Source organism: Loxodonta africana, chromosome 3 (genome assembly GCF_030014295.1).
Source record: "Loxodonta africana isolate mLoxAfr1 chromosome 3, mLoxAfr1.hap2, whole genome shotgun sequence".
In the NCBI taxonomy this organism is placed as follows: Eukaryota; Metazoa; Chordata; class Mammalia; order Proboscidea; family Elephantidae; genus Loxodonta; species Loxodonta africana.
The window spans coordinates 641,499-666,986 of NC_087344.1; the positions used below are offsets into that span (position 1 = coordinate 641,499).

General features: G+C 56.8%; 1 protein-coding gene across 2 annotated transcripts in view; it reads left to right on the plus strand.

Moving 5' to 3' along the window:
- Positions 1–3,010: 3,010 nt before the first annotated feature.
- The window catches only part of ARID3A (AT-rich interaction domain 3A), a 40,795-nt gene continuing 18,317 nt past the window's right edge, over positions 3,011–25,488 (plus strand). For both annotated transcript variants that reach the window (XM_064280049.1, XM_064280050.1), the window contains exons 1-2: positions 3,011–3,444; positions 4,555–4,879. In XM_064280049.1, the coding sequence (XP_064136119.1) occupies positions 3,047–3,444; positions 4,555–4,879 (723 nt within the window). In that variant the 5' untranslated portion in view covers positions 3,011–3,046. The remainder of the gene's footprint in view (positions 3,445–4,554; positions 4,880–25,488) is intronic.

Sequence of the window (25,488 nt, forward strand, 5' to 3'; positions counted from 1 at the left end):
CCCCAGATACAAAAGCGGGCGCAGGAAGCGCGGGGAACGCGCGTTTGTCAATCCCAACGTTCGGCGTCCGACCCCAGGCGGCGGGTTTGTCAATACCTTCCGTTTTCAGTCTCTCGGGCCGGAGGGGAGCCCCCCCCATGCAAATCGGCCGCTTTCCAAGAAGCCTTTGAAATCCGGACCGGGGTTTTTGTCGTTTTATTTCTTGTTCAGTTTTTCTTTTTCACTTCCTCCGGGTGCCCCCACCCCTCGACTCTTTCGACCCCTCCCCAGTTTTCTGCCCCTGCCCCTCCCCCTCCTCTTCCCCTCGAGGAGTGAGGGGCCCCTTTCACCACCCGCGGGCCCCGGACTTGCACAACTCTTTAAATAACCGTGTTTTGCAAGGCCCGGGCCCCAGCGGGTGACCTCTCTCCGGGCGGCACTGGGGGAGGGTGTGGCCCCGGATCCCTCCCCGATCTCCCTCCAGCCCCAGCGACCATCCAGCACCCCCCCTCCCGTTCCGTCTTGGGAATGCCTTCCCCTTGGAGTTGTCATAAAGTGGGGGTGGGGGCTGAGGACAAAGGGTTCACTGGGGGAGGGGTCTGGAGGGGGTGGGCGTCGTTAGCTTGGGGTTAATGGCGACTATGGGGGGCCGAGGCCTGGGCTGGGGGGCTCTGGGGTTCCCACCTGCCCCCACCGCTGGCCCAATGAGGAGGCCTGTCCTGCTCCCCTCCCCCACCGGGAGACCCGAAGGGTCATTAAACCCAGCCGGCCTGAGAGGGGGGGCTCCCTGGGGGGGAGTGGCTTCCTCTGGCCTCTTCCTTCTGCCCCCCAAAGGGGGGGCGTCGCCTGGAGCATTTCCGTGGGGGGGGGCTTGTCTTGAAGTTGTCAAAGATGGGGGAGGGGTGATGGGCCAGACCAGACACTGGGCAAGAAACGTCCCCTCAGCATTTCTGGGGCTGGTGGGGGGTGACCAGCAGCCCCCCCCGCCCCGAGGTCGGGGATTGGGTGCTGCTTCCAAAGGGCAGGGCCCGGCTGGTCATTTCCCGGCCCCGTGGCCTCTGAGCAGGTCTTTGTGTCCTGCGGCCGTAGCCCCCCACCAGACAGATGGGGACACTGAGGCCCTTTAGGGACATGGGCCCCGTACTTTCCCACGGGGGCCACCCACCTGCCCCCCCCACTGCCCTTTTACCCTGTGGCTGAAGCCCCAGGGGGTCTGGGTAAAGGGCATCTGTTTGGGTAGAGGAGGGGCATTGAGCTCCCTGTTGCTTCTGCAGAGTGGGGTCTACGCTGCAAGATCCCCCCTCCACTGGGTGAGACTCCACTTAGGTCACCGGGGGGTTTCTTCAGGGAGAGGAGGTCCACACTTCAAGACACCCCCTCCCCGTTGGGTGAAGCTTCGCTTAGCAGGTCACCAGAGGGGCTGGGAAGAAGGCCATACTGGCGATGGGGTCAGCCAGCTGTTGGGAGCCTCTCTCCACCCACACCCCACCCCCTTGGGGCTTTTGCCTCCTCCCTCCACTCTCTGAGCCCCAACTGCTGCTGGAGTGAGTGGCTTAGGACCTTTGGGGGCTCAATTGCCCAGGTAGGGGTAGCCTCTTCCTGATCCTTGTTACTGTGGAGGAGGGTGGGGTTGTGTCCCCTCCCTGACTGTCCCCGCCATGCCCCATCTGGGGTGTCACCACCTGGCCTGTTAGGTTCTGTTCTGCCCGTTTTCTTGGTGGCCTGAGCAAGTGGGGGTGTGGCGAGGTTGTGGTGGGGGGCTGGGGCAGGATGCGGGTCTTCGTGTCCCCAGCCCTGACTGTACCCAGGTTCTGGGTGTGTCAGGACCTCCCTGCCCAAGTTGTGGGTGGGGACTGAACACAGTGTATTCTGGGACATTTTCTCCATTTGGGGTCCCAGATGCCTCCCTATTATACATCAAGAACTGGGGGACTTGTTTTCCCTGGGTTTCAGGCCCCTGCACCCCCGCAGCGAGAAGGGGGTGGGAGGGCAGCGTGGGAGGCATAAAGGACTGGTCTGACCTCACCCAGAGTCAAATTCAAATCCCACCCCTGTGTAGCTTTGAGGAAGGAATGTGGGCTTCTCCGATCCTCAGTCTCTTTGTCTGTAAGGTGGGGTCTGTGCTAGTGTCCCCTTCCTTGACACCTGAGTGGCAACTGCCAGGTGTTCTCTTTCCAGTTGTGAACTTTCTTACCTCCCACTTAGGTGCTGTGAGGTGGGCACTGTTATCCATACTTTTTGCACATGGGAAAACTAAGGCCCAAAGAATTTTGAGGTCTGCTGTCAGGATGAGATGAGGGAGCCTGTGGGGAAGGGTGCCATACAGCAAGCACCCAACGTGAGCCAGGTATTTTTCCTGTTAGTCCAAGATAAGGCAGGAGGCTTGAGGCCCCTCCCGGGCAGACTGTACCCACACGGGGCTGAGCAGCACCTGGAACTTGGAACCAGAACGCAAAGCCCACCTGGAACCTGGTGCTTGCAGCCACGGTACCCAATCAGAGTCCAGGAGCACTGCCCCCCTGCTCTATGAAGCAATAACCCAGGTCCTCCCTCTCCCCGGCAACAGAGTGTATCTCTGTGGCTCAGACGGCTGGGGGTCCCTCAGGAGTCCCGTGCAGAGTGACCCCCTTCCTGGGCCAGAGGGGGCAGATGGGGAGAGTGTGCTCCTCCCCCACCAGGAAGGCTGCCAGGTTTGCACCTCTGGGGAAGGCTGTGAAGGGATTTTCTTGGTGGCCTCAGTGGGCTGACTTTTGGGAAGGATGGGGCTGGAGGAGGCCAGTGCTCCCTGACCCGCTGTCTTGCTGTCTCCCAGGTTTTCTGCAAACACGTGAATGAGCCGGGCCCCTGCTGCCCCTCTCTGCCCGGCGTGACAAGGAGGGACCCCTGTGCTGCTGGCATGCCCCGCCAGCCCTAGGCCTGAGTCCGGCGGCCCCCGCCCCCACCCCCCGCCACCCTGCACTGCCCCGGCTCCCCCGCGGCCCCCACGCTGCAGTGCGGCCGGGCCCCCTCCCCGCAGGGGCCGCCCCCGCCGCCCGCCCCCGGTGCCCGGGGCCCGCCCCGCAGGGCCATGAAGCTGCAGGCCGTCATGGAGACCCTGCTGCAGCGCCAGCAGCGTGCCCGCCAAGAGCTAGAGGCCCGGCAGCAGCCACCACCCGAGCCCCCCGCCGGCCCCCCGGCCCGGGCCCGTGCTGGCCCCCTGGACGAGGACAGGGAGCCCGAGAGCAGCCGAATACAACGTGCACAGATGGCCGCGCTGGCCGCAATGCGGGCCGCTGCTGCGGGCCTCGGACATCCACCCAGCCCCAGTGGCGGCTCTGAGGATGAACCCCCGGGCTCTGAGGACGAGGACACAGCAGCCGTGGAGGGGGCGCCAGGCTCACCTGCCCCGCCTGGCCGAGGCAGGGAAGGGCTGGGACACGATGAAGGGGACGGGCACTTTGAGGATGTGGGCTCCGATGAGGACATGTGAGTTGGGGCTGGGGCATCTGGGGGTGTCCAGGGTGTCTGGGGGCATCTAGGGGTGTATGGGAGTATCCAGGGGCATCTTGGAGTGTCTGAGGGCGTCTGGGGGTGTCCAGGGACATCCGAGGTGTCTAGGGGCGTCGGGGGGTATCCGAGGACATCAGGAGGCATCCAGGGGGGCCTGGGGGATGTTGCCTTCTTAGAGGCTTAACCAGGTCGCCTGTAAATGGGGGCTTGAGTGGTTGTGCCCTGGCACAGCGGTGAACCAGACACAACCCCCACACCCCTGGGGCTGACTACCAAGGGCAGTGAAATCTGGTCGAACTTTACGAAAGTTGGGAATGCCCTCCCTTGTCTGTGCCGTCCAATACAGCAGCCACATGTGGCTGCTGATCATCTGAAAGGTGCCCATTGTGACCGAAAAATTGAATTTTAAATCTTATGTTACTTGATTTATGTTGAACCAGCCACTTGGAGCCAGTGACCACCCTGCAGCCCTTGTGGATAGGCTCAGGTCAGGGCCCCGTGAGAGTGTGTGTGGACTGGTTTGTCAGTGTGCCTCCCTCACCCCCCGTGTCTGTGCTGGCAGCTGGGGAGACCCAGTGGTCTCATGGAGCCCACATTTTTCTGAGGGAACATGTAACAAGCAAAGAGGAGTAGTTGCAGATTTTGATGTGGGCTACTGAGAAAATCAAGCAGAGGTGTTGTGGTGGGGGGTGGCTGGGGTCGGGGTTACCCTTAGATAGAGATGACAGGGATCTCCTTGGGGGGGGTGACAGCCCTGCAGAGGGTGAGGAGGAGTGGGGAGTGCTGTGCTTGGTGTAGCAGCTGCCTGTGCAAAGGTCCTGTGGCAGAAATGAGCTTGGCATCTCCAGGACCCAGCCAGGAAGGCCGTGTGGCGGGAGTGGAGCAAGGGATGGAGGCGAGCTTGATAGGCTGGCAGGGGCTGGGGTTTCTGCCCAAGGGCAGCTTGGGTTGTCCTGGGCGAATCGGGGACAGAAAAAGTGCCACCAGTGCGCTAAGCCAGGGGCTGCGTGTGGCGCTCTCTGTAGCCTGAGCTGGTGGGGGCTTGATACCCCCGTTTTCCCTGACTCCCGGACTCTGCCCATGCAGGAAGCAGACGTGGGAGGAGGAGGAGGAGCTCGAGGAAGACCTGGCAGAGGAGGACGAGGATGAAGAGGATGACTATGAAGACGAGGAAGATGATGAAGAGGAAGGGCTGGGCCCCCCGGGCCCCACCAGTATCAGCTCAGGTGCCTTGTTCCACCGAAAGGCGCAGCTGCCTCAGCCCTTCCGTGGTGACGGTGTACCCCGGACACTGGGCGGCCAGGAGCGCCAGGGGCCAGGCCCGGGCCACCCCGGGGGGGCCTCCCAAGTGGCACCCCCACTGCAGCCGCCGGATCACGGGGATTGGACCTACGAGGAGCAGTTTAAGCAGGTGGGTCGTGGGTGATGGCCAGGGCCCTGGAAGTTGGCTGGCGTCTGCTGTGCACTACCACCACGCCGGGTGCTGGGGACCCTGTGGCGGCCCCACCCAGGACTCCTTTGGGTGGGGTGGGTGGCTGTTCAGTGCATGGGGGAACTGGAGCCTAGCGGTGGCAGCTTGGGGGTGCTCCAATGTACCCCCAGGGCCTCTCAAGTAATGACGGATGGACAGGCAGGGCTGCAGGTGGAGAAGGCGGGAAAGGAGTTCCAGAAAGGAGGGAACAACGTGGGCAAAGGCCAGGAGGCTGGACCGCGCCAGGTGTGTTTGCAGAATATTGTCGGTGAAGACGGCAGACAGGCAGCAAGGCGGGAGAGGTGGGGGCCAGGCGGCGTGCTGACAGATCCTTGTGGACGCAGCGCGGGGTCCGGTGTGCTGAGGTTAGCAGGCGCCGTGGGGGCTCGAGCAGGCGGTGACTGCGTTGGCGTCGTGCAAAGTCCAACCGCTCCCTGATGCTGACGGGAGGCTGGGGACACGTGGTGGTGCTGGCCCCCGGCGGCCGCCTCTGGGACGCCAAGTGACTGACTTAATGTGGTTGTAGGGGAGACTTGTGGTGGGCAGTTAAGGCTGGGCCAGCCGGGGTCTCAGGGGTCCTGAGCAGTGGACGAAGCCCCCAGGCCTGGCAGAGGACTCCCCAGGCTGTGGGAGGGGCAGGAGGAAGCTAGCGCAGGGCCCTCTCCCTGCAGGCGGCCAGGACAGAGGAAGTGGCCGGGCGGGGCAGCCTTTGAAGTCAGCCGCTGGGCTGGGCAGATGGGAACCAGATGGGCATGTGTGGGGCTGCATCCCAGCCTTGGGCAGCTGGGCCCTGCCGGACTTCCACGCAGTGCGGGAACCTCCTGGCCCGGGATGGAGCCTCAGCAGGCTCCCAGGGCAGGGTGCTCCGGAAGGCCCGGGCTGTGGACCCGCTGGCATGTGTGTGCCGCCTGGGGCAGCCTTTCAGGAATCTGGGTTTCCAGAATCCTCTGAGACTCTTCTTCCTGGGAGGGATGCTTTCCGGGAATGGCCGAGTACTAGTCCCTGTCCTGGAGGCTTCCTCTCACTGAGCCTCAGTAGGTGCCTCTGAGAAATGGCCACAAGTTGCCTCGGGATGTGGTGGTTGGTTCATTGGTGAGGACATCCCGGAAAAAGGTTAGAGTTAAAAACTGGACCAGCGTTCACATAAAGCACGATAAAGAAAAAAGTGAGTGGGGAGGGTATTCGCCCACATATATCACCAGCAAGGGATTCGTATCCAGAATTTATTAAAAGTTACCACAAGTCAACGTTGGGCGCCTCGGTGGTGCGAACGGTTAAGCGTTTGCCTAGCAGCCGAAAGGTTGGTGGCTTGAACTCACCATGAGGCACCTCAGAAGATAGGCCTGGCGGTCTGCTTCCAAAAGGTCGCCACATTGAAAACCCTGAGGGGTGGTTCTACTCTGTCACACGGGATCACCGTAAGTCTGAATTAACTGGCCGGCGGCTAACAACACGAATCAATAATGAAAAAGACAACCTCGTAGGGAAAACTGGGCAAAAGGCTCCAACAGGCAAACGGAGGGAGGGGGAAAAAAGGAAGGAAACTGCCCTCCTTAAGCAGTAACCCCGGTACTCTCCAATAACTCCCCTTCCCCGAGCCCCTGTAACTAACCTACTTTCTGCCTCTACGCGTTTGCCTTTTCTAGACGTTTTAGTCACCCTTGTCTTTTTCTGTCTGACTTATTTCACTTTGCATGTGTTTGAGTTCACCCACGTGGTGATGTGTATCAGATCTTGTTGGGTGTGGTCATGCAGGTTCCGGCTCATGGTGACCCCACGTACAACAACAGAAAAGAAAGAACTGGACCCGCAGAGTGAGGGGCGCGCTGTGGGTGCGTGGGGGAGCAGTGGGGTCTTGGCGGTCAGAGGAGCGTGCTCTCGGTGGAGAGGCAGCTTGGGCGAAGGCGCCCAGGCAGGATGAGAGCTTCTGGCAGGGGCCCAGGAAGGACTCATCCCCCCACCCCAGCCCCAGCCCGCCTTCCCGTCTGGGAGCTGCTGAGACAGCCCCTGGCAGGGTGGGGCAGCCTTCCCGCCGGCTCAGATCCCGACTCAGGCAGAGGTGCCGGTGGAGGGGCTGGCAGCCAGCAGACGTCACCCCTCAGCACTGGCTCCTTTACGGTGTAATCAGCCACACCCCACGCTTGGCCTGAGGGGCTCCAGGCAGGACGCCGTGTCCCTGCATGTGGGGATCGGCCTGAGCTGGTGCTCAGGGTCACCTGGCATCCATGGGCCCCACCTGCTCCATGTTGCCTCGGTTTCCCTCCGTGAAAGGAGTCGCTTGAGCTCATGGGCTGCTGCTCACCCCATTGTGCAGATGAGAAAACTGAGGTTCAGCGTGTTGGGGGAGGGCCTCCAGGCACCAAGCTCCTGACATCTTTGGGTGTAAAATAGCAGAAATTAGCAGTTTGGAGAACAAGGTATTTTTATTTATTCACCAGATATTCACTATCTACCTGGACCCAGCCCTCAGGGAGCCCCAGGCTGGGGTGCTGAAGCCAACAGACACCTCAACCCTGCAGGGCTGCAGCCTGGCCCAGAGAGAGGGGTGAGGCTAAACTGGCTCCCGTGGGGTCAGAAGCCAGTAAGACTCCCTACCCCCTGCTGCAGCCACGCCTGCCCAGGCGCCTCTGATCCCGAGTCCATCGCTGATGGGGGATTTTTTGGGTGGCCAGGCCAGGCGGGAGGGACGGGGTGGATGAGGGATCAGGTGCCCTGACCCCGGAGCCCTCGGTATGTCGGGAACAAAGGCCCAGGGAGGCGCAGGCTGCCGGGAGCCGTTATCCCCCTTGTCTGGGGCATGATAATGGTGTCTCGGCTGCCTTGGGTCATTGTCGCACCGCCTAGGGGGCTACCTGGGGGCCTTTCTGCAGTGAGAAGCTGAAATGGGGAAACTGAGGCCAGAGCGGGGCAGGGACTCCTCAGAGTCAGCAGTCAGTCTGTCCACATCTAAAGAGCACTGATTGGGTGCTGTTTCCCCATGTGGGACACACAGCTGCCAGCAGAACAACCTGACACCTGCCCTGGGGAGCTGGTGTTTTGGGATAGAAAAGATTAGTCAATGAGCAAGTGGACAAGTGATAATAAGACAGGAGTCCCTGGGTGTCACACACAGTTAAGTGCTCGGTATTATCTGAAGGGCTGGCGGTGTAAACCCACCCAGAGGTGCCTGGGAAGACAGGCCTGGTTATCTGCTTCTGGAAGGTCACAGCCTTAGAAACCCTGTGGAGCCGTTCCGTTCCGCACACACGGGGTCACCATGAGTCTGATTCAAAGCCATATAACCTACCAACAACAACAGTAAGGCAGTCGGAGTGACAAAACGGCATCTGGCATCTTGAGCTGGAGAAGCTGAGGAGGCCCTTATGGAGGGGACATTTGGGCCAAGCCTTATATGGCATCATGGGTGACCCTGCTGGTGTCTGAATACCAGTGGCATAGCTTCCGGCATCACAGCAACACGCAAGCCCCCACGGTACAACAGACTGACAGACACGCAGTCAGGATGCATTGATAATTTTTGGTGATTGGAATGCCAAAGTTGGAAACAAAGAAGGATCAGTAGTTGGAAAATGTGGCCTCGGTGATAGAAACGATGCCGGAGATCCAATGATACAACTTCGCAAGATCAACGACTTCTTTATTGCGGATACCTTTTTTCAACAACACGAATGGTGACTATATGCATGGACCTCGGCCGATGGAACACATAGGAATCAAATCGACTACATCTGTAGAAAGAGACGGTGGAAAAGGGACTGACTGTGGAACAGACCATCAATTACTCATATGCAGGTTCAAGTTGAAACTGAAGAAAATTAGAACAAGTCGTGGAGAGCCAAAGTACGACCTTGAGTATATCCCACCTGAATTTGGAGACCATCTCAGGAATAGATTTGACGCATTGGACACTAGTGACTGAAGACTAGACGAGTTGTGGAATGACATCAAGGACATCATCCATGAAGAGACCAAAAGGTCATGTAAAATACAGGAGAGAAAGAAAAGACCAAGACGGATGTCAGAGGAGACTCTCAAACTTACTCTCGAACGTCCAGCAGCTAAAGCAAAAGGAAGACTTGATGAAGTAAAAGAACTGAACAGAAGATTTCAAAGGGTGGCTCGAGAAAACAAAGTAAAGTGTTATAATGACACGTGCAAAGAGCTGGAGATGGAAGACTAAAAGAGAACTTGTTTGGCATTTCTCAATCTGAAAGAACTGAAGAAAAAGTTCAAGCCTCAACTTGGAGTAGTGAAGGATTCTATGGGGAAAATATTAAACGATGCAGAAAATATTAAAATAAGGTGGAAGGAATACACAGAGCCGCTATACCAAAAAGAATTGGTTGATATTCAACCATTTCAAGAGGTGGCATATGATCAGGAACCGATGGTACTGAAGGAAGAAGTCCAAGATGCTCTGAAGGCATTGGCAAAAAACAAGGCTCCAGGAACTGACGGAATACCAACTGAGATGTTTCAACAAATGGATGCAGCGCTGGAGGTGCTCACTTGTCTATGCCAAGAAATATGGAAGACAGCTTCCTGGCCAACTGACTGGAAGAGATCCGTATTTATGCCTATTGCCTAGAAAGGCGATCCAACTGAATGTGGAAATCATAGAACAATATCATTAATATCGCACGCAAGCAAAATTCTGCTGACGGTCATTCAAAAACGGCTGCAGCAGTATATCAACAGGGAACTGCCAGAAATTCGGGCTGGTTTCAGAAGAGGACGTGGAACCAGGGATATCATTGCTGATGTCAGGTGGATCCTGGCTGAAAGCAGAGAATACCAGAAGGATGTTTACCTGTGTGTTATTGACTATGCAAAGGCATTCGACTGTGTGGATCACAACAAATTATGGATAACACGGCGAAGAATGGGAATTCCAGAACACTTCATTGTGCTCATGAGGAACCTTTACATAGATCAAGAGGTGGTTGTTCGGACAGAACAAGGGGATACTGATTGGTTTAAAGTCAGGAAAGGCGTGTGTCAGGGTTGTATTCTTTCACCGTACCCATTTAATCTGTATGCTGAACAAACAGTACGAGAAGCTAAAATATGAAGAACGGGGCATCAGGATTGGAGGAAGACTCATTAAGAAACCAAAACCAAACCCATTGCTGTCGAGTTGATTCCGACTCGTAGCGACCCTATAGGACGGAGTAGAACTGCCCCATAGAGTTTCCAAGGAGCACTTGATGGATTCGAACTGCTGACCTTTTGGTTAGCAGCTGTAGCACTTACCACTATACCACCAGGGTTTCCGAAGACTCATTAACGGCCTGCGTTATGCAGATGATCCAACCTTGCTTGCTGAAAGTGAAGAGGACTTGAAGCACTTACTGATGAAGATCAAAGACCACAGCCTTCAGTATGGAGTGCAGCTCAACATAAAACAAAAATCCTCACGACTGGATCAACGAGCAACATCATGATAAACGGAAAAAAGACTGAAGTCAAGGATTTCATTTTACTTGGATCCACAAACAACACCTATGCAAGCAAGTCAAGAAATCAAAGGAAGCATTCAGTTGGGCACACCTGCTGCAGGAGACCTCTTTAAAGTGTTGAAAAGCAAAGGTGTCACCTTGAGGACTAAATGCACCTGACTTGAGCCATGGTGTTTTCAGTCGCCTCATTTGCATGCCAGACTGAAGAAGAGCTGACGCCTTTGAATTGTGGTGTTGGCGAAGAATATTGAATACACCCTGGGCTGCCAAAAGAACGAACAAATCTGTCTTGGAAGAAGTACAATCAGAATGCTCCTTAGAAGCAAGGGTGGTGAGGCTGCGTCTCACATACTTTGGACATGTTGTCAGGAGGGATCAGTCCCTGGAGGAGGATATCATGCTGGGTAAGGTAGAGGGTCAGCGAAAAAGAGGAAGATCCTCAAGGAGATGGACTGACACAGTGGCTGCGACAACGGGCTCGAGCATACCGATTGTGAGGATGGCACAGGACTGGGCAGTGTTTTGTTCTGTTTTACTTGGGGTCACTATCGGTCGGAACTGACTCATGGCACCTAACGATAACAACTTACATGGCAAAAAGGAGCCAGCCGTCTGCTCCAGGTGGAGGAAACAGCTGTGCAAAGGCCCTGAGGTAGGATCAGCTTCACTTGTGCCTCGGGCAAGACCGCACCAGGCCGGGTCTCGCGGGACGTGGGTTTAGAGGCCAAGGGAGGGTTGTGGGTGGCCGAGGTACCTGCCTGTGGTTCTGGGATTTTATTCCGGGCTTGTCTGTGGCTGGGCTAGCTGCCAGCACCGCCGTCCTGCCCAGCTGGGCCAGCACCTGCACTACCAATGTCAACAGTGCCTGGCCCAGTCAGCCAGCAGATGTCAGGCCGTGTTGACACTGGCGTCGCCCCACCCCCTTCCTGGCACGTGGCAATCCCGGCTGGCCGCCCACTTGGCACGGTCCCTGCCCCTTCCCTCCTGGTCTTGGCAGGGCCCAGGGCTGACTTCCGCCCGCAAACCCTCAGCAGCCGAGAAATCCCATCAGCCACAGGTCTGGGGGTTGCCAGGGGGCCGACGATCTCCTGTCTCACGCGCTGCTCGTAGGCTCTAGAATGTGACCATGTGGGATCCATCTACAGGCACTTTTCTCTCCTTTCTGTTGTTAAAATTTTTATCATGGCAAAGTAGATACAACAAAAAAATTGCCATCTTAACCGTTTTCGAGTGCTACGTTAATTCTGTTCCCTGCGTCGAGCAGCCATCGCCACTTTCTGGCTCCAAAAACTGCCATCACCCGAACCGATGAAATCACTCCCCATTCCTGCCTCTCCCCGCCCCTGGGGACCACTAACGACCGTTGGTCTCCACGTGTGTTTGTCTCTGCTGGACATTTCATACAAGTGGCCCGGGACAGCGTTTGTCCTTATGCGTCTGACTTATTTCACTGAGCATCATGTTTTCAAGTTCCATCCATGTCATAGCGTGTGTCAGGCTTCATCTCTCTTTATGGCTGAATAATAATTTCTGTGTGGATGGACCAAATCGTGTTTGTGCGTCCTGTGTTGATGGACGCTGGGCTGTTTCCACCTTTTGGCTCCTGTGAGCAGTGCTCCTGTGAACATCAGTGAACCTGTATCTGTTTGAGTCGCTCAACTGTAGGCTCTTAATCCTTGATCTTCAGCCGCTTAAGAATTTCAGTCTTTAGTATCAATAATTCAAATACATGTTGAGGTTTTAAAAACAGCACTATTGAGATGTAGTTCACGTACCATGTAATTCATCCGTTAATTTAAGTCAGTGTAGGTAACTGATTTATAAGTCAGCGGTTTTTAGTATATTCACAGATGTGTGCAGCCGTAATTTATAAACTATAAACCATAATTTAACTCAAGGATATTTCGTCACCCTAAAAGGAACCCCCCCGCCCCCCGCATCGTGCCCTGCCCTCGGCACCCACCCATCTACTTTCGGACAGGTCATATAAATGGAGTCGTGTACGGTGTGGCTTTTTATGTCTGGCTTCTTTCACTGCACATGTTTTCAAGGTTTATCCACGTTGTAGTATGTATCTGAGCTTTATTCCTTTCTATGACTGAGTAATATTCCATCCGGAAACCCTGGTGGCGCAGTGGTTAAGAGCTACGGCTGCTAACCAAAAGGCCAGCAGTTCGAATCCACCAGGAGTTCCTTGGAAACCCTACGGGGCAGTTCTGCTGTGTCCTGTAGGGTCGCTATGAGTGGGAATCGACTCAACAGCAATGGGTTTTTTTTTTTTTTAATATTGCATCCTGTGGATGGACCACACTTTGTTCACACGTTCATCCGTCGATGGGCACGTGGGTTGTTTTCCACCTTTTGGCTATTGTGAGCAGCACTGCTGTGAACAGTGGTGTGCAAGTATCTGTTTGAGTCTCTGCTTTCAGTCCTTTTGGGGCGACGTCTGGGAGTGGAATTGCTGGGTCATGTGGTAGTTCTGGGTTTAGCTGTTTGAGAAACCACACTGTTTTACAACCCCAGCAGCAATGGATGAGGGTTCTGATTTGTCCACATCCTTGCCAACCCTTGTTATCACCTGACTTCTTGGTCCTCGCCATCCTGGTGGGCGGGGAGTGGCATCTCTCTGTGGTTTGGGTTTGACTTAAATGTCGGGAGGTAAGATCTGCAGGCCGCAGAACTCACAGATGAGCCCAGAGACGTGGAAGTGACAGTCATGGCTGGTGTTCATCCCCTAACTACACGCAGGGTGGGGTGCTTTCTATGTGTTGTCTTGACCCCAGGAGGGTAATCACTCTTGCCCCCATTGTGCAGATGGGGATACTGAGTCACGGGCAGTCAAGCCACTTGTTTACAGCCACGTGGTAAGGTGTCAGAGTTGGGACTTGACTGCAGGACCCGCTGGAGCAGCCCCAGGAGGATGGAAGGATGAGCCTTGGCCGTGTACAGGGAGGCCAGGGCTCGGATGTGGCACTGCCTGACTGCAGGGTGACCTTACCAGGCCTCGGTGGAGGCAGGTGGCCCAGGGTGGGTCAGCTGGGCCATAGGCACAGGCAGGTCTTGACACCATGCTCTCCTCTGGGTCAGGCAGGACTGGTGCCTGGCGTGTGGACAAAGGTGGAGGGCAGATCTGCCCAGCCGGCCCCAGGAGGCCACTTGGCCCTTGTGTGGACCCGACCCGGCCCTCACCCCCTCCCTGGGCTCCCGTGTAGTTCCCTGCCTCTTCCTGACCCAGCCCATCAGGTGTCAGCCTCGGCCACCAGCCCTGACAACGCAGAGGCGAAGCCACAGACCTCACACGCGTCCTCGGCAAGAGGCCAGGCTGAAATCTGGTTCACTGAGATCTTTTAATCACATACACACACTTTAAGCCCATTTTTGATGCCAGGTGTATCCTTGAGAATGTTTTCCTTGGGGGAAAAATAGAACATTTCCAACAAGACCTGAGACCCCCAGCCTTGCCAATCAGCCTTTCTCAGTCCATTTACACCTACAAAGCTGCACGATTTCCAAAGTGTGATCTTGCAGAGGGCTGAGAGCTTCCACCAGATGCTGAGTTTAATGGGCTGTGTTGTCACCTCAGTGTGCCTCTGTCCATCTGTCCGTCTGTCTGTCTGTCCGTCCCTTTGTACCAGAGAATTCTGAGTCTCTGGTTCTGGGTCGTACCCCAACGTGATGCTCTGTTTCCTCTGTTGATGGGGGTTTTGGTTGCTTTGCTGTTATAAACAACTGCACTAAAGAGCCTCCACTCCTGGGAGTCGCTGGGGCAGTGGGGGAGGGGTGGGGTTAGACTTGCAGGGGCTCAAGGAGGGGGTGGCAGACGTTTCCCTCACCCTGCCTGGGAGCCCCCCCACCCCGATTACTGTTGTCTCTGGGCTGTTTGGGTCATGAAGGTCTATGGCCCAGATCCTTGTTTTGGGGTCGGGAGCCAGACTGAGACCGATGACACCAGTGAGCCCCTACAAAGAAAAGTGCAAAACAGCTTAATCCATTTACATACACACAAGGCCTCGAAACGGGGCTCACTCTTCCCACCAGAAGTTAGAAGAGAGGAAGGCGGAGTGAAGGGAAGGCTGCACAGAGATGGGGCATTGGAGCTGGGACTTCACAGGTTGTGTAGGAGTTCACCAGGTAGCCAGAGAAGGGCTTCTGGAGCAGTGTGGCTGGCTCATAAAGTGGGAGGGGAAGAGTGGGCAAGCCGGTAGGGGAGATCAAAGGTGGGCCCAGGAATGGAGTTAAAGGGGAGTCATGGAGTTGGGGAGGGAGAGAGATGCCAGGAGGAGCCCTCTCTGGGGGCTTGTGCTGGGGAGAGAATGGAGGAGTCCACGGTCCAGGCAGGAGTGGATGAGGCCAGTGCTGTGGCCGGGACTGCGGGGCTGGACAGAAGGGTGAGTTGGGACTTGGCCAGAGATGCAGGGATTCTGGGTGGAGGGTCAGTGTGGGCAAAGGCCCGGCAGCCAGGCAGCAGCTTCAGAGCCCAGCGCTGGCTTGAGTGCTGGAGGCAGAGTGTTTGCTGAGTGGGCCAGGAGCCAGGTCCCTGGGTCCCCAGTGCCAGCCGGGTGTCTTCCTAGGCACCAGAGCCTGGGTGGCGTGTGTGGGCAGGGCAGGGGGATCGGAAGCCCCTCAGGAGCCCAGCCCTCCCCACTGCCTCATCAAAGGCGCTGCGGCTGCTGGCATGGGACCAGCCGGGCCATGGCACTTGGGGAGGGTGCCCACCCACCAGCCCCTGGCATGGTTCCCGGCCCGTGCCAGCACCAGGAACCATGCTGACTCAGCCGGAAGAACCTTATCGGGCTGTTGCCCGCCGCTCAGCCACCGGGTCACCACCGCCAAGCCTGGCCCCACACCCACCACCGGCTCCCCACCCTGCTGCCTGCTGCCAAGCGCCCCGGCCCCGCCCCGCGCTTTCTAATAACACACGCGGCCCTAGCAGGGAGCGGTGCCTGGGGGGCAGAGTGGCCGCCCTACTCAGCGCCCTGGCTGGGGATGGGCGTGGTGGGCCGCGTCCGGTCAGGCCCGCAACTTGGCTGTACGCGTGTACGCAGTGAGGCACTTGGTCACGTGGCTGGGGGGTCCCGGGCCAGGGTCTGCATTCGCCCAAGCAGGGTCTGGCAGGAGCATCTTCAGTACTTCTGGCAACAGGCTGAGCCCCGGCTCTGCCGTGTGCGGGCTGTGTGACCTTGAGCAAGTTGCTTTGCCTCTCTCGGCCTCAGTTTCCTTGTGTGCAGAATAAGGGCAGCAGTAATACCTACATCCTGAGCTGGGCCAGATACTAAATGGATTGTTGTTGTTGGTGCCCGTCAAGTCACTCTTGGCTCACGGTGACCCCAAGTGTGCAGAGCAGAACTGCTCCACAGGGTCTTCAAGGCTGTGACCTTCCGGAAGCAGATCACCAGGTCTTTCTTCCAAGGCACCTCTAGGTGGGTTTGAGCTGCCAACCTTTCTGCTAACAGCCGAGCGCTTAGCTGTTTTTGCCACCCAGGGACTCCCTACTAAACGAATAAGTACATACACAGCGGTGGGCACTGGTGTCCTTGGTGCCCCCCACCCCGTTACAGGCGAGCGTGTGTGTGTCCGTGGGTCTCCTGTGCGTGGCTGTGTGGATACATCTGGCAGCACTTTTTTTTTTTGTAAAGTTTAAATCTTTTTTTTTTTAATTGTGAAAACACAACAAAACACGCCGTGTGGACCATTTCTCCACATACAGTGTGGTGACCGTGTCCTTCACGTGGTGCGGCCATCCTCACTTGCCTCTTCCAGATCGTTCCACCACCAGGAGCCCAGCCTCGTTGCCCCCGGGCCGAAGCTTCTCCTTCCCCTCCTGGTAACCACAGATAGCCTTTGGTTTCTATGTGTTTGCTTGTCTCATATAACTGAGATCATACGGTGTTTGTCCTTTTGTAACTGACTTATTTTCCTCAGCCTGATGTTTTCAAGGTTCACCCACGTTGTGACATGCACCAGGGCTTCATTTCTCTTTGTGGCTGAATAACGTTTCGTTAAGGAGCCCTGGTGACACAGTGGTTAAGCACTCGGCTGCTAACCGAAAGGTTGGTGGATCCAACCCCCGCAGTGGCTCCCCAGGAGGGAGGCCTGGCCGTCTGCTTCTGTAAAGATTACAGCCTAGGAAGCCCTATGGGACAGTTCTACCCTGTCACGTGGGGTCGCTAGGAGTCGGAGCTGACTCAACGGCACCCAGCAACGGCAGTGCTCCGTCGCTGACGGCGTCGTTTGTGTTCATCTGTCATTTCACGTATCTGTGTGTACATCATGGCGCCTGGTGTGTTTGGGTATGTGGGGTGCCCACTATGTGACGTGGCCTTTCCGTGTGCCCATGTGTGGCGTGGCAGCATATGTGTCTGGAATCTGCACGTGCAGAGTGGGTGGGCTTGAACCTGCACACGGGGGCCGCCCGAGTATCTGTGCCCCCATGTGTATGTGATGGGGTGACATCTTGTGGGACTCTTTGTTTAGATGTGGGGGTGTCTGTGCAGAGCCTGTGTGCACGTCTGAGCCAAAGTGTGTAGATGGCGAGGGTTAGTGAGCACGTGCATGCCTGTGGTGGGGTGGCCTATTCATCTCGTGGGGCCCCTGCTCCAGGAGGCCGCAGGGAGCTTGCTGTTAGAGGAGCTGGTTAACCATTAGCCGTGGTGCAGGCTCACAGAGCTGCGTCTTGGGGTCAGTGGTTAAAATCAGCTGGAGTGGGCACAGGTCAACCCGCCTCCCTTGCCCGCTGAGGGGTCTGGAGCAGGCTGAGGTTGGAGCATGGAGGGATCCGGGTTCAAATGCTGTCCCCTCCCGGCCATGTGACCTGAGCAGCACCCTCTCTGTGCCTTAGTTTCCCCACCTGACACAAGGGACTATTTCCAGGTCCTTCCAAGCCCCTTAATTCTCCACTTCTTGGCTCCAACTGGAGCGGGACTGATGCTGCCCCGGCAGCTGGCATCTACCCCATGGGCAGCCAATTTGGGGTGCTGACTGCAGCGGATACTGGCCCTTTGCGACGGCCTAGCGACCCCCATTTAGGATGAGACGTGAGTTGCCAGGCCCGAGGCCCCGCCGGGTCAGGGGGCAGCCACAGGGTGTGCACCCGGTGGGTGGGCACATGCAGGGGCGGGGCATAGACCGCCCTTTCTCCGCTTGTCCGGCGGCGCACAGCCAAGGGACAATTGGGGGTCATAGGGTTAAATGGTAACTAATCTGCCCATTGAAGGCTCTGGCGAGGAGCGCAGCTGGTCCCGTGCTCCGGACCAGGGAGCAGGGGGCTGGGATGGGTGTGGAGTTGGCACCCCACCACTCCCGCAGGCCTGCCGCCCATACTTTTTGAGTGTCCAACGTGCGTGTCCTGTGCACAGCAGCCGCAGCGGCCTCAGGGGCCTCCTAGACGGTGAAGAAGGGGACAGATAGAAACCACATTCCAGGAAGAAACCTGTCCCTGGCTGAACAGTGTCCCCCCAGACCTCAGAATGAGACCTTACTTGGAAGTAGGGTCTTTGCGGAAGTAATGAGCTGACGTAAAGTCGTGTTTGAGTAGCTGCTGTTGGCCACCATCGAGTTGGCCCAGGTGCGTGGCAGCCCCGTGCACAACAGAACCAAATGCTGGCCGTCCTGCGCCATTCTCGTGATAGGTTGTGGATCGGAATGATGTGGTCTATAGGGTTTTCAGTGGCTAATTTTTAGAAGCTGATCACCAGGCCTTTTTTCCTAGTCTCTTAGTTGCAATCTGTTCGGCATCATAGCAACATGCAAGCCCGTACTGACAGACAGGTGGTAACTGCTACGTGAGGTTATGTTGGATGCGAAGAGAACCTGGGTCCTGCTTGGAAGGAGAGCATTCTACTGCTGAACCCACCATAGTTGTTGCTGGGTGCTGTCGAGTTGGCTCCGACTCATAGTGACCCTGTGTATGACAGAACAAAACATTGCCCAGTCCTGCACCATCCTCAGAATCGTTACGTTTGAGCCACTGTCTCAGTCCATCTCCATGAGGGTCTTCCTCTTTTACACGGACCCTCCAGGCATGATGTCCTTCTCCAGGGACTGGGCCTTCCTGATGACATGTTGAAAGTATATGAGACAAAGTCTTACCATCTTCTCTTCTAAGGAGCATTCTGGCTGTACTTCTTCCAAAACAAATTTGTTCATTCTTCTGGAAGTCCATGGTGTATTCAGTATTCTTCACCATAATTCAAAGGCATCGGTTCTCCTTTGGTCTTCCTTATTCTCTGTCTGGCTTTCACACGCATATGAGGCAATTGAAAACACCGGGCTTGGGTCAGGTGCACCTTAGTTTTTAAAGTGACATCTTTGCTTTTCAGCGCTTTAGACAGATCTTTAGTAGCACATTTGCCCAATGCAATGCATCTTTTGATTCCTTGACTGCTGCTTTCATGGGCGTTGATTGTGGATCCAAGTAGAATGAAATCCTTGACAACTTCAATCTTTTCTCCGTTTATCGTGATGTTGCTCGTTGGTCCAGTGGTGAGGGTTTTTGTTCTTTTTGTGTTGAGGTGTGATCCACACTGAAGGCTGTGGTCTAATCTTCACCAGAACCACCATAGGGTGGGTTCTTAAGCCAGTAACTGCTGTCCTTGTAAGAAGAGGGAGATTTGGACACAGAGGCTGAGAGCAGGGGCCTCCTGATGATGGAAGCAGAGACTGCAGTGATGTGGCCAGGAGCCAAGGAAACGCCTGGAGCCATCAGCAGGTGGAAGAGACAAAGGAGGACCCTCCCTGAGAGCCTCCTGAGGGAGCACACACTCTGAATCTGGACCTGGGCTCCGGAACTGTGGGAGAATAAATCTCAGTTGTTTGTGCTACGCCGTGTGTGGGTCTTTGCTGCTGTGGCCCCAGGATGCTCTGATCATAGAGAAGGCCCCTGACTCTTGGGTCTTGGCTTCCCTGCTGGGTAGGTCCATGCCCCAGGCAGGTGATTGAGGATTGGCTTTTCCCAGGGGTCCCTGTCTGCCTTGTGGGTGGGGCACGAGATGGGAGTGGACCACAGCCACCAGGGTCTTCGTTCACGCCTGGATCTGAGTATTTAGTGAGTGCCTGCCGTGTACGCCCTGTCCCAGCCGGGCACGTCCATGAACGAAGCAGGTGACTTCCGCTCTCGTGACCCCGTTTCCTGCGTGAGAGGTGCTCGGAGGCACAGGGCGGAGTCACAGGGCTGGGTGCTGGCCTTATCTCGCGGGCGTGTCTGTGTTTGTGTCTGTGTCTGGGTGCCTGGGCTTGTCCCTGTGCTCAGTCTGTCCGTCCGCAGGGGCATCAGCGTGTCCATATGCACGTCTGTGAGCGTGTCTGTGTTCAGGGCCACATGGGTGTCCATGTGTCCAGTGGTCTCTCTCGTGGCTGCAGCGTCCTCAGGCCTTGGCATGTGGCCATGTGTCTTTTTCATCTGTCCCATGAGGGGTCTCCGAAGGTCCTGGGATTGGTCCAGCCTTGACTGTCGTGGCAGCTGTGCCTGGAACCCCCCACCTCTCGGGGCGCCAAGCCCGTTGCCTTGGATGGGAGTCTTCTGAATTTGCGATCATGTCAGGTGGGGACACAGCGGCTCCCTGGTCCCCCAGCTCCAAGGGCCCTGCTGCAGCCCAGCTTCTGGCTCTTCTGGCCCCACCCCTGCACAGTGCCCCATCTGCAGGGGGTGGGGGGCCAGCCACCCTTCCCTCTGTAATCATTGTCCTGATCACCCCCCTTTAATGAAAGCCCAATAAATTTTCCCAGAGTCACTGGCTGGGCCCAGGGTCCCAGAGGGGCTGGACAGGGGTGCCCCATCCGAAGTCACCCTGCTTTTAATTGAGGGATTGGCGCCCAAGCCCAAGCCCTGTCTGTCTGTGTGTATGTCTTTGTCTGTCCTTCTCTCTGCACCTCCGCCCCCCCGCACCCCCACCACACCACCCTGTAATTCCCCTCTAACTGCCCTTTTCCCAGGGCGAGGCAGGCGGCTGGCCCCAGCCCCACGAGCCCTCAGTGGGACAGGCATGCTTGGGCATGGATCCTCCCGCCGCTCCCCGCCCCTGGCGGCGGCCCTTGCCTCAGCTGGCACCCTGCCCGGCTGTTGGGCCGCCCGCCCTCTCCTTGTCCCCCTCCGGCTGGTCCACCGCCCAGGACGGGGCGCATGGATTCTTGGAAAGGTGGCAGGACGTACGGTTGCTTCTGAGGTTGTTAATTCCGTTGATGGAACAAGTATGGGGCAGGGAGAGGTCAGCCAGGCTCTGCCTGGCCCTGCTTCGGTTTCCTCGTCTATAAAGTGGGGACAGTGTTTCAAGGGGTGCTTTTTATCATCGTCACTAATTTCCCTTTATCCGGAACCTGCCTTCAAGTCCGCTCCTAGTGAAGGAACAACAGGCATGTACTAGGCACCAGCTGTGTGCCCTGGCGGCCTCAGCCTCAGGCAGGTGGCCTGAACGCAGATGTAATGTGTTTGGGTCTGTGCACACCACTGGCCGTCCTTATCCACTGCCCTTGGCCAGGGATTTGCAGAGCCTCTGGCGGGGACCCAGGCCCTAAACCCCTGGGGCCCCTTCCTCTTGACGCCTGGGCGGGAGAGGGGAAGTAAGCCCTTCCTTCCTGCCGTGACTGTGGGCCAAGTCTGCCCCAAGTGCCCATCTGTGAGGACCCAGTTGGCACAGCCAGGGCAGGATGCTCCGGCCCCGTGGGTGCCCCATACCTGCTGCTGGCTGGGCTGACCCTCAAACACTCTGACTGTTGGTATTTGCACTGGGGGCAGGGAGAGCCCTTCTGGGGCTGCCTGGGGCAGATTCGCAGGAAGCCCTGAGGGCAGGATTTCTAACTGCCTTAGTACCAGACCCTGCTCACAGTCCTTGAACCCTTGGCCACTCTCAGCCCCGTTCTTGGGGAGACTGAGGCTCGGGGCGGCGAGGGCCCAGGGTTTTGTTACAGAGCCCCTGGTAGGCGCAGTGAACAACATCATGCGTGGTTTGGAGTGGGCAGGCCTGGGGGCCTGGGACCCCGTGTGCAATGACGCGAGAGACGTGTCATTGCTTAAAGAGGAGAGAGGTTCCTGACTTGGGGCTTTTTGATCCTTGGCGGCTTTTGTCTGGTGCCTCCAGGGTCCGTGCTTTTGGACCGGTATCACCGAGCATCACCTTGTCGGCACCTCCCAGCCCCACGAGGCCCTGATGAGGTGGCCAAGGGGCTCGATCCTGGATTTCAGTCATTTCTCTGTGCCTGAGTTGCTCCATCTGTGACATGGGCCCCATGCGGACAGTGGGGATGCTCAGGGGTGGTGGGGGGCTCCCAGATTTGCATGTCGTTGTCGTGCCGACCACCTCCCTCCCCATGCTGTCGTCCTGGACGTTTCTCTCAGCTGCTCTCTGCCATGGGTGCGACCCCAGTGCCAGCCTACTGGTGCCCCCCCAACTCCATGGGCCTCAGTTTCCCCAACTGTGAAATGGGATTGGTAAGCAACACCCTGAATCAGCCCTGGTGGCGAAACGGTCAAGCACTGGGCTGCTAACTGAAAGGTTGGCGGTTTGAACCCATCCAGCATCTCCGCAGAAGAAAAGACCTGGTGATCTGCTTCTGTAAAGATTACAGCCCAGAAAACCCTCTGGGGCAGGTCTGTGCTATCAGGTGGAGTCACTAAAAGTCAGAATTGAGTAGACAGCGACAACAACAAGCAACCCCCCTTGTTCTTCTGCCCAAGACAGCCCCCCTGCCCCGCCCCATCCCACCTGAACAGCGTACTCCCTCAGTTGTCCTGGTCCTCACCTGAATGCCCCCTGTGCATCCCACCCACTTCACGAATGAGAACACCGATGGTCCAAGGTGGCCCTTGATCTCATGAATGCCTGGCCAAGAGAGAAAAAGAAGGGTTTAGTGTCTGTGAACATCCCTGGAACCTTGCAGTCAGAAAATCTAGAGAAGCACAGATGCCAGCCTGTGCGAATACATGTGTGTCATGCTTTTAAAGACGTTTTTATTAATATCTCATGGGCGGGGGGGGTGTTGTGTCTGTTCAGAGCAGGGACCATGGCCAATGGGGGGGGTGGCCGAGTGGCCGGATGTCTCTGCCCTGCCCAGAATCAGTTCCCCAATTTCCTGCAAGCCTGCCGGGCCGGCTGCAGCATCTGCGTCCGCAAGGCTGGCCGCCTGGAGTGATGACAGGAAACGGGAAACGAAAGGGCCGCCTGGCGGGGAGCCCCCAGGGTCAGGTGCAGCCAGGAGGGGGTTCGTGGGAGGCAGAGCCCAGAGAGGGCAGGACAGGGCCCGAGGTCGAACAGCAGACATTGACTAAGCCCTCCTGCGTGCTGGGCAGGGCCTTGGGTGCCAAAGAGTTTCTGATTGTCTATTAATCTAAAAAGGAGCCCTGGTAACACAATGGTTAAGCCCTCGGCTGCTAACTAAAAGATCAGTGGCTTGAACCCACCAACCGCTCTGAAGAAGAGGGGCTTGGCAACCTGCTCCCGTAAAGATTACAGCCTAGGAAACCCTATGGAACAGTTCTGCTCTGTCACACGGGGCCGCCATGAGTAGGAATCAACTCAACAGCACCTAAGAACAACAACGTTGTTAACATAAAGTCTAGCAGTTCAGTTCCATCTGGTGGCACCACAGAATAAAGTCCTGGCAATCTGCTTCTGTAAAGATTGTAGCTAAGAAAACCCTGTGGAGCATAGTTTTACTCTAACACACATGGCTTGCTGTGAGCTGGAATCAACTTGACAGCAGTGGGTTTTGTTTTGGTTCTAGTGTGCCAGGTACTGGGGGACCCTGCCCTCCCCTAATGCTGCGATGCTGTCTTATTTCTCTGGGCCCCCAGCTGACACCTGTCTTGCGCTTCTATTTGATATTCTCCATCTCCTCCACTGGCCTGGGTCTCCCTAAGGGCAGCCCCTGATCTCTCTCGGGCACCCTGTGTCCCCAGTGTCCAGTCATGGCATACAGGAGGTTCTCAGTAATGGCTGCAAAGTGGATTGTCCTGGCAAAAACCCTGGCGGCTTGACACGGCTCCCCACGGCTGTGTGGCCTGGCTCGGTTTCCGTCCTCCTCTGGGGCCGGAGTCCTTGTGTGATGCCCCCAGGAGCTAGGAGGGAGGGTCATGGTGCTGGCTTTGGCTTTTGATCACGTCCCCCGCCCCCCGCCCCTCCCGCCCCCCCCCCCCGCCCCCAGTGAGCAGTTGGGAGGGATTCCAGGCTCCAGGCTCTCCCACCCAACTAACCTCCTGCAGTCGCCACTGAGCCCCATTCTCACCCATCCACTGATCCACCCGTTTACCTGTCTGTCCAGCCACCCACCCATCCCTCCATTCATTGTTCCATTTGTCCTCTTGCTCATTGGTGTTCTCAGGTCCCTGTGCGGCGAAAGGTCATCAGGTGGGACTGTGCGGTCAGATGAGACCTGGGTCAAGGCCCAGCCCTGCCGCTTACCGCCAGGTGACCTCTGGTGAGGGGCATACTCCAGACCATATCTTTCCCTGCCTCATGCGGCTGTGAACCAACAACACGAGGAAACACCTGTGTAAAAAGCACCTAGCAGGTCGTTGGTGCTCTGCAAGCTCCAGGGTGAGGCCAGTCACCAGATGTGCCCTGCCCCCACTCTCACCTCAGTTTCCCCAGCTGCAGAATGGGCTCAAGGGGAAGCCATGCTGGGCCCGCCCCCGCCCCCCCACCAGGCAGCCGTGGGCGTTTCCGTGAAGGACTGAGGTTCAGGGCGGCCCCCAGGGACGACCACTCCCTGCCCACCTGGGGGCCCCGGCAACAGCAGTCGCAAGTGCTGAGTCATCTCAAGCGATCTCGGGGCCAGCAGTGCCCAATAATGTTTGAGGGGCTTTATCAGCGTGGCCTTGGGGATGGGGGCTGTGCGAACAGGGACGCCAGCAAGGCTGTGACGGTGCCAGGATGGAGACCAGCTCACCTGTGCCCTCTTTGCTTCCATCCTACGTTAATAGGCACCTGCTGTATACCAAGTGCTGTGCTGGGCAGCCAGCCAAACCAGTTTCTGCCCTAATGGGCCTCCGTCTGGGTGGGGAGTTGGTAGGGAGGCAGACAGTAAAGAAACCATCCCAAAATAAAGGTCTGACTGAGTGACCAGGGCAGGTGCGGAGTCAGGAACATTAGTAGGGTCAGGCAGACTCCCTGAGGGACAAGAGGCTGCAGCAGGGGGAGGGGGACACTCCAGGTAGAGGGACCAGCCAGCGCAGAGGCCCTGAGGTGGGAGTGAGCCGGAACAGGGTGAGGCTGGAAAGGGAACGGGGGCCCAGCCGTCAGGAGCTTAGGCTTCTCCTGAGCGCAGTAGGGAACCATGGTTGACATTTGAACAGAGGGCTACAAACTGAACTTGCAATGTAAAGATTTCAGAGCCCCTCAGACCCTCGCCCCCAGGAGGAAGCCTCATCTGATTTGCCCTCCTGGTTTCTCTTGAGCGTTTTATGGCCGATTTGGGGGAGATCAAAACCAGCTGCAGCTTCTGTTTGGGTCTAGTCCCAGGAGTCCCAAAGAATCAGTTTTCGTCAGAAACCCGAAGGATACAGGAGTAGGTGAGGTTCTGCACAGAGGTTCTGAGCAGCGCTCTTCACAGCAGCCAAGAGGCGGAAACAACTCAAGTGTTGTCCGCAGATGTTTCAACGCAGCGTGGTCCATCCCCACCGCGCGGTCGTAAGACAAGTGAAGCCCTGATACGCTCTCCGCTCTCCGGTGGGGATGAGCCTTGAAGACACCACGCTGGGTGAGAGCAGACAGTCACAAAAGGCCACAAAGAGCCTGATTCCATCTCTGTGAGTCCAGAACAAGCAGGTCCATAGAGACGGATGAATGGCTGCCAGGGGCTGCGGGACGGTGAATGAGGGGTGGCTGCTAGTGGGCTCCGGCTTTCCTTTCGGGGTGGGGAGAAGGTTCTGGAACCAGACAGAGGTGGTGGCGGCATAACATGAATGTGTTAAATGCCACGCAATCGTACAATTCTAAGCGGTTCTTTTACGTTCTGTGAATTTTACCTCAGTACATTTTTTTTTAAAGATATTTAAAGAGTAGGTGAGATTTTAAAGCTAAATTTGTTGGAACCTGCCCAGCCCTGCTTGATCACTCATTTATTCATTCAATTGTTCATTTATTTATTCATTTTTTTGTT